This window comes from Nannospalax galili, unplaced genomic scaffold, assembly GCF_000622305.1.
Source record: "Nannospalax galili isolate Female #2095 unplaced genomic scaffold, S.galili_v1.0 scaffold1055, whole genome shotgun sequence".
Lineage (NCBI taxonomy): Eukaryota > Metazoa > Chordata > Mammalia > Rodentia > Spalacidae > Nannospalax > Nannospalax galili.
In genome coordinates this window covers 7,072-17,750 of record NW_008337140.1, presented here as the reverse complement: position 1 = coordinate 17,750, position 10,679 = coordinate 7,072, and the positions used below count along the sequence as shown (strand labels likewise).

The 10,679-nt window shown below is 41.3% G+C and overlaps 1 protein-coding gene across 1 annotated transcript; it reads right to left on the bottom strand.

Annotated features, from left to right (window-relative positions):
• Positions 1–48: 48 nt before the first annotated feature.
• Positions 49–4,245, bottom strand: Zmym1 (zinc finger MYM-type containing 1; the record flags this gene model as incomplete). The annotated part of the gene is given in 10 exon segments (XM_029563114.1): positions 49–468; positions 471–562; positions 565–684; positions 687–822; positions 824–933; positions 936–1,540; positions 1,542–1,882; positions 1,884–2,093; positions 2,714–2,751; positions 4,014–4,245. Coding segments are annotated over 10 exon segments (1,911 nt in total), but the record flags the coding sequence as incomplete, so codon positions are not given.
• Between the last annotated feature and the right edge of the window lie 6,434 nt (positions 4,246–10,679).

Genomic DNA, 10,679 nt, shown 5'->3' with positions numbered 1-10,679 from the left:
AAAAGTAGCAAGGCAAAGTTTTATTTTTCAGCGGACCAGGCTGTCTATTTCGGGGTTAGAGGCAGCCCTGAACACCAGAGCTTTTATAGGATTACAGAAGACATGGTTTGAACAGGACATCCGTGGGCCAATCAGGTTTATGCAGCACAGCAAAAAATTAAAACACAGCAAACTGAATTTTCCATTCTACATTCGGTTATCACTCGGGCATGGGTTTGAGCAAGCCAAGCAACTTCACAGAAGCAAGATAAGCAGTTATCCAGGTGTGGGTCTAGGTTAGAACTTATGGAATATCTTATAGTTTTGCGGGTTAGGCCATTTCTTGAAACTCACGTAGCCTCTCCCTTCTGGGTATTTCAAACAAGGGAAGGGAACACACCTGAAATGGGTGTTCTCTGACAGAATGGAGTAGCTTAGGTTAGGTCACTTAACCGAGATAGTTTAAAAACCTTTACTGGTTATTTTTTTTTACATATTTCTTCTGCTTCATCCCATATAGTTTTGAAATATACATAGTTTCTTTCAGAAGATAAACATTCCAAAATTGCTTCTATTTTTGAAGACAAAAAATATCTATGATTTGACTTTGAAGCTCTCTGGAAAGAATTCCTGTAACACCGAGCACTCAATAAAGAAATTTCAAACAAAAGATAAATTCAAACTTGGAAACCAATGTCAACAACTTACTTTATCAGCCACAGCTGTGCTTGAGGACCCGCCTGACACAAATTGCAATGTTTCAATAATCCCTGGAAGATTGCCAATCACAGACAGTAACACATGATCATGAACTGTCCAACATGACTGTGATGTGTGTTTTTTAACATGTTTTGTTTTGATTTACCTTACAAATGTTTTGAAAATGTGCCAACATTTCTCCAGACATATGAATAGTGTTGAACAAAGAACTGAGTGCATTCAGAGCTTGCCGGACTCTTTTACTTCTTTACAAAATCTAATTACTGTTAATTCAAAAAAATGTGCGTAACAATGTATATACAAAGCTCTTGGCTCTTCCTTCTTGAATTCTCCTGCAAATTTATTAAATTTTACCCTCGAATTTGTGGCACTCTCATAGGCTTGGCCACATATTTTATTAAAATCAACTCCAATTTGCTGCAGGTAATTTTTGATACTCCTGCGCACATGAATCCCAGTCATCTCCTCAATATCAACAAAATACAGGAACCTTTCTTTAATTAAGACAGTCTTTGGTGTTTTCTGTGGGTATCTCACACACTCGGAAAACTGTCCTTTAATGGCACTGTTGGATGTCTCCTCACATATTATTGAAAAAGCTGAGGCTTCATTGATCTCATTCACAATATCCTGCAATATTTCGGCTTTGATAGTGTCAATAATATCACTTTGGATTTGTGTACTATCATAGAAATAGAAATCAACTTGTGAACTCAAAAGTTGAAACACTTCTCCTTTATCTTTTGCTCTAATCTCTAACAATTCTAAAAAATTGCCTTTATTCACAGATGAAATAGACTGACCATTTCCTTCTAAGAGTAAACACTGTTTTCCAAGAAATGTTTTCAATGATAAGTTTTAGGTACTTTCTATTTGCCTCAATCTGTTTTGAATGGAGGGACACATTATTATGAACAGCTTCATCACAAAACTGGTATTGCCTCCAAAACTGCAATGACCTTAAATGCATGTCACTTTTTTCATGCTTTCTGAAATTTTCCATAATTTTTTTCTAATTAGGAGTTTCTTGGTTTGCAAATGATTCTCCCCTATAGGTAAAACTTTTCTGGTAGAACAACTGGCAAGAATAGCAGAATGTTACATCTTTCTTAGCACTGTTATCCAAATGCTGGAAATTTGAATGCCAAGATTTTCTAACATTCTGTGATTTATCTTTATTTTTTTTGTATTCTGGATGTAAATTTTGGGTGACACAGTCCATCATTTACTTTCATAGATTCCATACTGTATGTAGGATCCTGGTTTGACACAACACGGCTCTGTACTTCCACACTGGGAGCAGCAGCATCCTGACTGATCATGGATGAAAAGGGCAAGAGGCTTGCCTGTTCTACAATATTAACAACACCACTACCGGATTCACCTGGTAAGCTCTTGGAGCTCTTTGGGCAAAAGTGATAAAATAACAATTGGGTTTTTTTTGTTGTTTTTTAAAAAAAAATTTATTCATTATTATTATTTTATGTGTATGTGTGTATTGCCTGCATGTAGGTAAGTGCACCCATGTCATACAATGCCTGCAGAAGACAGAAGAAGCTGTCGGATCCCCTGGGACTGGAGTTACAGATAGCTGTTAGCTGCCATGTGGGTGCTGGGATTTGAACCCATGTCTTCTGCAAGAACAACCAGTGTTCTTAACCGCTGAGCCATCTCTCCAGCCCCAATAACAATTGTTTTAACAGTTGCCAAATAATCAAAACACAAAACACATCTATGGTAAGAACATCGTAAAATGAGTAAGCTATTATATGAGCCATAGGGGGAAACACCAATTATCTCTAAGTTATATGAACTCTAGATTTAGCATTAAATTTTCAAACTAGCTCTTAGTATATAGCTATAGAGAAAACATTTATTGTTCAGGAAACTAGAACTATTTACTAAGTATTAAAAAAAGTTAGGGAAATACAATACTTCTAAACTTTATATATATGCATATAAAATCTGCTTAAGAGATAAAAGACAGTAGTCAAAAAATTATGATAAAACTTACATCTATACTGACATTTGTAGTTACTGAAGAAACTGTACCTGTTAAAATAAATTAAAACATATATTGAAGATCTCATACAATAATTATAAAATAGCATCATAAACTGATAAAATTTAGCCTCAGTTCTCCAGTTCATGCACAACTCAGTCCAAGCTGTAAGCAAGCTGTAAAAGGATGTATTCTACCTTGTTAATTTCATAGCTATTTTCTGATATTTTTGAATTATTCTTAGAAAGTTGAAATCATTCATAAAATGCTCCCATTCTCAGATGAGATGCACTTTCCTTTATATTAGTTATGTTTTTGATCTCATAGAGGCCAGAGGACAACATCTGGTGTAATTCCTCAGGTGCCCTCTACTTTTTTCTTTTTTTTGAGACACAGTGACTCACTGGTCTGCAACTTGCCAAGTAGGCTAGGTTGGCTGACCATCAGTCCCCAGGGACCCATTGTCTTTGCCTCACCAGTGCTGAGATTACAAGTGTGTGCTACTATGCTCAGCTTTTTTTAAAAAAATTTATTTATTTTTATTTTATGTGTATGCATGTATTGTCTGCATGTAGGTAACTGCACCCATGTCGTGCAGTGCCCATGGAGATCAGAAGAGGCTGTCGGATCCCCTGGGACTGGAGTTACGGATAGTTGTTAGCTGACACGTGGGTGCTGGGATTTGAACCTGGGTCTTCTGCAAGAACAACCAGTGTTCTTAATCACTGAGCCATCTCTCCATCCCCTCAGTTTAATTTTTTAAATATGGGTTCTGGGGGTGAAACTCCCTTGTTTGTAAAGCAAGCACTTTACTGACTGAGCCATCTCCCTAGCTCCCCATAGACCTTTGAAGCTCTGCAGAAACTGAATCCTCACCTGGCTTGAGAGCAAAGGACCCAATCAGTTGGAGACATAAATTCTCAGAAATTGTTCAGGATCATGGAAGCAGAACGAATTTTGCAAGTTCATTTAGTGATGAGATGCAGTGGAGCAGTCCTGGAGTCCAGACCAGGTCTATTCTCCTTCCCATACTATAGTATTACAGGTATTTGAATAGGCATATTGATTTTGTCTCTAGCCTAATGTCTCTGATTTACTTGATGAAACTCCCTATGACGTGGCTGCTAATTCTTCCCCCAGACTCTTTAACTTAATACTGGGGACTATAAATGTGTGCATGTGTGTGTAAATAAATTTATATAATAGAAAAATAAAGTTTATTTTACATCAGGAATCAAAAGACAGATAAAGACAATTCAAGTATAACAAAGCAAAGCAATGTTTAGATCAATGTCTACATATCAACTTTTACCTTGGAAGAAATCAGTGTTCACAATGGGCAGGTCAAGTTGAGCATCTGCAAATGACACTATGTTGCTTATTACTGGAATTGGACCTTTTTTTGGAGAAAGATTCTCTGTTGAAGCATTGTACACCATGGAAACATTTACTGATAAAGATAAACAAAAATACTTGCTATAAACCAGGCAGAACCCAACAGAAAGTACTGTTTCATAATAAGTGAGTTTTGTTTTTTTTTTTGAGATGGGGTCTCCCTGTACCCCCAGCTGGCCTGGAACTCACTTTGTAGACCAGGGTGGCCTTGAACTAGAGATCTTTCTGCATCTGCCTCCTGAGTGCTGGGATTAAAGGTGTGTGCTACCATACCCAGCCCACAACAAGTGTTTTATGCTGAGTGTATAATTTAGTAGTACAATGTGGGCCTACCATGCACTCTGAGATTACAGGTGTGCACCACCACACCTGGTTTATGCAATGATGGGGATGGAACTCAGGGCTTCATGCATGCTAGGTAAGTAACCCTCCAACTGAACTACATACCCAGCCCATTTTGAGTTTCAAGTCACTTTAATTTGTAAATGAATCAAAGTTGTAAATTAAAAGTAAAATGTAAGAAGACCTTAGCAGACCTCCTGAGAGTACCTGGATCTGGCCATCATCTTGTGGTGAGCGTCCCCAGTTGTGCCGTGCCCAACCCACTGCATTGGGGCCTCATGAGACCCCTCTCACTTTGTCAAGGCTAGACCTATGGTAGGGGCTGAGACCTCTTCAGACCACCTTAAAGTTCCTGGATCCAACCTCTGCATAGTGGTGAGCTTACCTAAATCACATCATGCCCAACCCCCTATTTGGGATCATGAGAGACCCCTCCTACTTTGCCAGGGCTAGGCTTCCCTGCCCTACAGTAGGGTAAGGGCTGAGACCTTAGCAGACTGCCTGAGAGTGCCAAAATTGAGCCTCCCCTTAGTAAATTTCCCAAATTGTACTGTGAGTACCCACTAATAGGGGCCTAGACATTAGAAGGAAGCCTGAGCGTACCTGACTGGAGCCTGACTTGGGCCTTTGTGCGAGTTCCTGAGTAGCTGATATGAAGACTTTGTTCCCTCCAAAATCTGAGAGAACCTGAAACCCAGACCAACCAGCTTTACATACCCAATAAGAAAACAACCAAGGCACACCAACAATGCAAACAGAAGCAGACTTCAACTCAACAAAGGAAAGCTTGTGTTTCCTACTAGAATCACAAACAACAAAAAAATCCACATGCCAAAATCACAAGAGAAAAAAAATAATATGGAAAACCAAAACAGTATGTTCCCACCAAACACTGCCAGTCCTATAGAAGTGTTTTACAAGGAGAACCCCCTAGAGATAACCCAGGACCCAGAATTTAAAAGAACAATCATAAACACGATCAAGGAATTCAATGAATTTAAAGAACACACAAATGAATGTAAAGAACACACAAACAAATCAAACAAATCAATGAACTAAAAGATAGAGATAAACTTCATAAACTTCACAAACCAGACACATTGAAGAAAACTCAGGCTGAAATAAAGAAGGAAGTGAAAAACTCAATAAGCCAATTTGAAACAACAGGAGAAAGCCTCACCACTAGAATGAATGAAATGGAAAACAGAATATCAACACTGGAGGATAAAGTTGAAGAATTGGACTGCCCAAGCAAAGATTATGAAACAAACAACAATGACCAAAAAATACAGAAATGGAACATGCAGGAATGTGGGACACCATGAAAAGACCAAATCTACACATCAGAGGCATAGAGGAAGTGTGGGTCTCTCCCTCCCCTCGAGGGCTGTTGGCCACCGATCCACAAGGACAAAGGGAGCAGAAGCAACGAACAGGGTCAGGACAGCCAGTGAGCACGATGGAAAAGACTTTCCGGGGAGAGTGATACAGTTCTGTTTATTCAGTGAGGGTCAGGGAAAATGTAGTGTGGAGGCAGCAGCCAAAGCTTCAGCTGATAGGTGTTCATAGTATGCTTTATTTGCATGTGGTAGTGGGATCCTATCATCTGTCTATAGGGCAATGCCTAATTATCATATAAAAAAAACCTGGGGCAAGTTTTATTGCAGGTAACTATGCCAAAGGTCATGTTCCAAATAAGGTCAGGCATCCGTGCTTGGTGGCACTTTCCAGGTAAGTCAGGCAGAGAGCAGGAGGCCCCCGCCAAGCCCCTTAGAGCTATCTGGACATGGAGGACTACAACCTTAGCAACAGGGCCCCCCAACATCTCCCCCTATTTTGTTTTACAATGGAGAAGTGTCATCACAAGCTTTAAGAGTCAACTCATCTATCTCAGGAGAATCCAAAGTTTGATAATGGACCATGACTGCTTGGTAGTAATTTTTGCAATGGTAGTAATTTGTCGGCGAAGAAATTGTGTGAAACAGGGAGCAAGCATCAAAATGACACACAGCATGATCAGGGGGCTAACAAAGGGTAGGAGCCATGAAAACAAGGGGTTACTAAACCAACCTAATTGTTCGATGGGTTGAAATCTTGAAAATAGATCGTTACAAAGTTTTTTGAGAGTATTGACATTGGTCTCAACAACATTTGATTCATTTACAAAAAAACAGCATTGCTCTCCCAATACTACACACGTCCCCCAGTGTTCAGCAGTTATTAAGTCTAGTGCTCTTCTGTTCTGGAGTACAACCCTGGCAAGAGAGTTCATTTGTTGTTGGAGAGACTCAAGGCTGTTAGTCGTGGATGCCATTGCCTGGTCAAGCTTGTCTTGAAAGTCTCCTGCCAGGTGATGGGCAAGTCCAAGTCCCACTAGCAGAGGGATGAAGATTTCTCTCTGCTGGCAGGTGTGAAGGAGGAGGGCAGCCTCTTCTTCCTCGAATAGGTACACCTGGGGAGTAATCATTACAGGTACACAAAAGGTGGACAAAGAGGAGTTAACACAGTATTGGGCTTTTCCTTTGCACCACAGAAAAAGAGGAGGGGTGACGCATGCTGTCCTGGAGAGAGTAATGTTAGTGAGGCATTTGTAAAGAATAGGCTTATTCTTGCTGGAAATGCAAATTGGATAGTTAGCCAGTTGTTTGAATAAGGGAATATCCATCAGATGAGAGTTGGTGAAATCTTTTTTTTGTTTCTGGGTAAAGAAGGGTGGTATTACCTGGTACTGCTGTCAGTAAAGGTCTATTGCTGGATGCACAAAAGAAACAGAGGCATTAGGGTGGGTGGTGAAGGGAAGAAAGTTAGCAACATATTGAATGTATTGGCTCCAGGACATAGTTGATCTTATCTGGTCCTCTGTTTGTTTTTCCTGTAGAATAATATTATGATGAGTTAGCACAGGCTTAGCTGTGGGTACAAGCTGTCAAGAGATATGAAAGTCAGCAGTAGGGCAGCTAGAGAATGCACCTGGGTAGACCTTTCCCGTTATTCTGACACGCCAGCGATCATCCCATGGATCTGCAACATATATTAGGGAATAGTTATGGTTCCCATAGAGATACTTATTATCCTTTAGGTAGATGGATCTTTCCTTTCCTGTTATACCCTGATATCCCTCAGTTAATCCTAGCTCCAACCTACAGGGATTGAAATAGCGGCAGCCCCCATAGGTATCAACTTCCTTGAGGCATGATGGATCTGTCTGTCGGAAAGGAAAGCAAACATATTCCTTAGTTTTGTATCTGCTAGCATTTGGGTATATTATGATTTCTACGGGTTTTTGACAGCCCACTAGGGGGCAGTCTGTGGTTCTGATTATTTGACTTTTTTCCTTGATATGTTTCCCTGACATAAAATCTCCATAGTATTGGGGGGGGGGGCTGGCTGAAGCATTTTTTGAGCAATTTTCTTTCCAGTGTCTGGTTTCTCCACATTTAAAACATTTTGAGTTGGGTTGGGTTGCAGCTGGGGCAAAGGCTGGGGCAAGGGAGGAGGCCTGGTATGTGGCAGTCCCAATGTCATGGGTGGCCACAATCCACTTGTGGTAATGTTCATTTTTTTAGTCCCTGGTATGCTTGTCTGTGCTCAAGGGTCATCCCTTCCCAGACAAGGTTGTTTAAAAGCATTGCTTTGGCTGTAGGGTCTTGTTATTTTTCTATCTAAACTGGCCTGTATTCTTAGTATAAAGTCTGGGAGGGTTTCAGTTGGTTTCTGCTTTAGGAAGGTTAATGAAGAGGTCTCTCCAGGCCCTGTGGACAAGGGACTTAGGCTATGCTTGTCTGTGCTCAAGGGTCATCCCTTCCCAGACAAGGTTGTTTAAAAGCATTGCTTTGGCTGTAGGGTCTTGTTATTTTTCTATCTAAACTGGCCTGTATTCTTAGTATAAAGTCTGGGAGGGTTTCAGTTGGTTTCTGCTTTAGGAAGGTTAATGAAGAGGTCTCTCCAGGCCCTGTGGACAAGGGACTTAGGCGGTCCGTAGTGCACAGTGCACATAAGTGGACCTGTTCAAAACAGCTGGCAGGAATTACAGCCTGCTGGATTCCTGTGGAAAAATTGCCCTGACCGAACAGTTGGTCATAATTACAATCTATAAATCCAGGTGGTGGATCTTGTCCTTTGGGGTCTTAGCTGTTATGAGTGTCATTTCTTTTAGCCTGCATTAGGCATTCATCTCTAAATAAAGCCTCCCACTGTACAAATAATGGACTGGGGAGAGTGGATCTACAAATATCTCTCCAGTCCTGGGGGGTTAGGATGTTAGTATTAAAGGTTTGTAGTATAGATTTGGTCCATGGAGCACGGATCCCATCCTCACAGACAGCTTGGCGTAGTTCTTTTAAGTCTGCTGCTGGGAGGGGGTACCAAGCCAGTGGACGTTGTCTTGTTATTTGTAGGTTAATAGGGAAAACTTCTATAGGTGGGGTTTTTGGGTCCTGAGGCCATTGTGGCTGAGGATCCTGGGGGAAATAACTCCCATTATCTCTGAGATTACAGAGCTGTTCAATGGCTGTGGGACGTGGCACCACAGATGGTGGCGCTGGCGGTGAAATGGGAAGGGGATTTACCTGGGAATCTTCAGAAGTTTTTGGAGTCTGGGTTTAACATCTGGGTCTGTTAAATCAGTCCATGAGGATTCGTAGGGGGGAAGAGGGTGGTAAAGGTTATTTTTGTTGATGGGTGGTTTTTTTCTGACTTGGTCAATTTTTATTTTTTGGGCTGTTGAACCTGTTAGCAGGCAATCTTCAGGATTTTTTTATTTTTTGGGCTGTCGAATCTGCTGTTGGGCAGTCTTTAGGGTCTTTTTCATTATTTGAACCCCCTTTTTATTAAGCCCTGGTGCTAGTAAATTCTCCTCAGACTTAGGTGGGTTTCCTCAGCATTTTTGGATGGAAGCTATTATGGGGAGGAAGGAGGGGCAAATGGTGCCTTTCTTGGATTTCCTTTTTATGAGCCAGATAGGCAACATGGGTCCAGACCCCTGGGTTGGAAATGTCTGCTGACAGGATCCAGGGTGCGAATTGAAATACTTTACTTCAAAATTTTGAGCTTTCGTTTTGGGAAATCTTAAGTCCTCTTGATTTAAGTAGGGCTCTAAGGAGCGAATTTGGAGGGTTTTTTGGCATGATGTTGAATTCCCCATTATAGAAAAGAAGTGTTGTCAGTGGTGTTCAATGTTCCCGAGGCAGCCTGCCACTGGGGGATTGAGACATTTTGACATACACAAGCCTAGCCACAGATTTAAGGGGTCCAGACCTCTGGGTCAGAAATGTCTGCTGACAGGATCCAGGGTGTGAATTGAAATACTTTATTCCAAAATTTTAAGTCTTCCTTTTGGGAAATCTTAAGTCCTCTTGATTTAAGCAGGGCTCTAAGGGAGCAAATCTGGAGTTTTTTTTGGCGTGATACTGAATTCCCCATTATGGAAAAGAAAGGAAGTGTTATCAGTGACTTTCAATGTTCCTGAGGCAGCCTGCCACTGGGGATTTGAGACTTTTGATAGACACAAGCCTAGCCGCAGATTTAAGAAACTGGCAACCGTCCTTGTGACTTTTAACTGGTTGCTGTGTTACCAGACTTTTATGATAGTTATAAAGGTTACTGCCTATACCCAGTCAGGCTGTCAGGGTCTGGAAAGAGGGCAGGGGGCCTTTGACCAATGTCAGGGAGTTGCCCAGACCAAGAAGCTTCAGTTGCCCACAGATCCTTGCGAAGGCATTAACCGAAAGTAAAGCAAAGAGAGAGAGACTCCCCCCCCCCGCCCCTCATTTTTTTCTCATGGGGCAGGGCAATTTAAATTCTCACCAGGAAGCCTGTGGGGGGTGCGGAGGACAACAGGAGAAAGCCTCTATGTGGGGCAGTCCTCTCTGACGAGCCCCTTCCCCAAGAAAAAGTTTACGGAAAAAAAAGGCTTTTAAAATCTTTTTTTGTCTATGGCACAAGCCGCCTTAAATTCTTTAAGTTCTCTGTGGCCACCTGCTGCTTACATTATGGGGCACTTGGAGCCTGAGTGCCCCACCCCCGCAGGTCAATTTAAATTCTCACCTAACTGGTTTAGCTTGAGCCTGAGTGCCCCAGGGGGCGAGATAACAAAACAGATAAGGAAGTTTGTTATCTTAGAAGTTGAATTCAATGTGAAAATCCATTAGAACTTTGGGGATTTTTTTGTTCCTAGGTGTGTTGTTCAAGATAGAAAAGGAAAGAGGGGTGAAACGCTGATTCCTAGGTGTCCTAGTTTGTT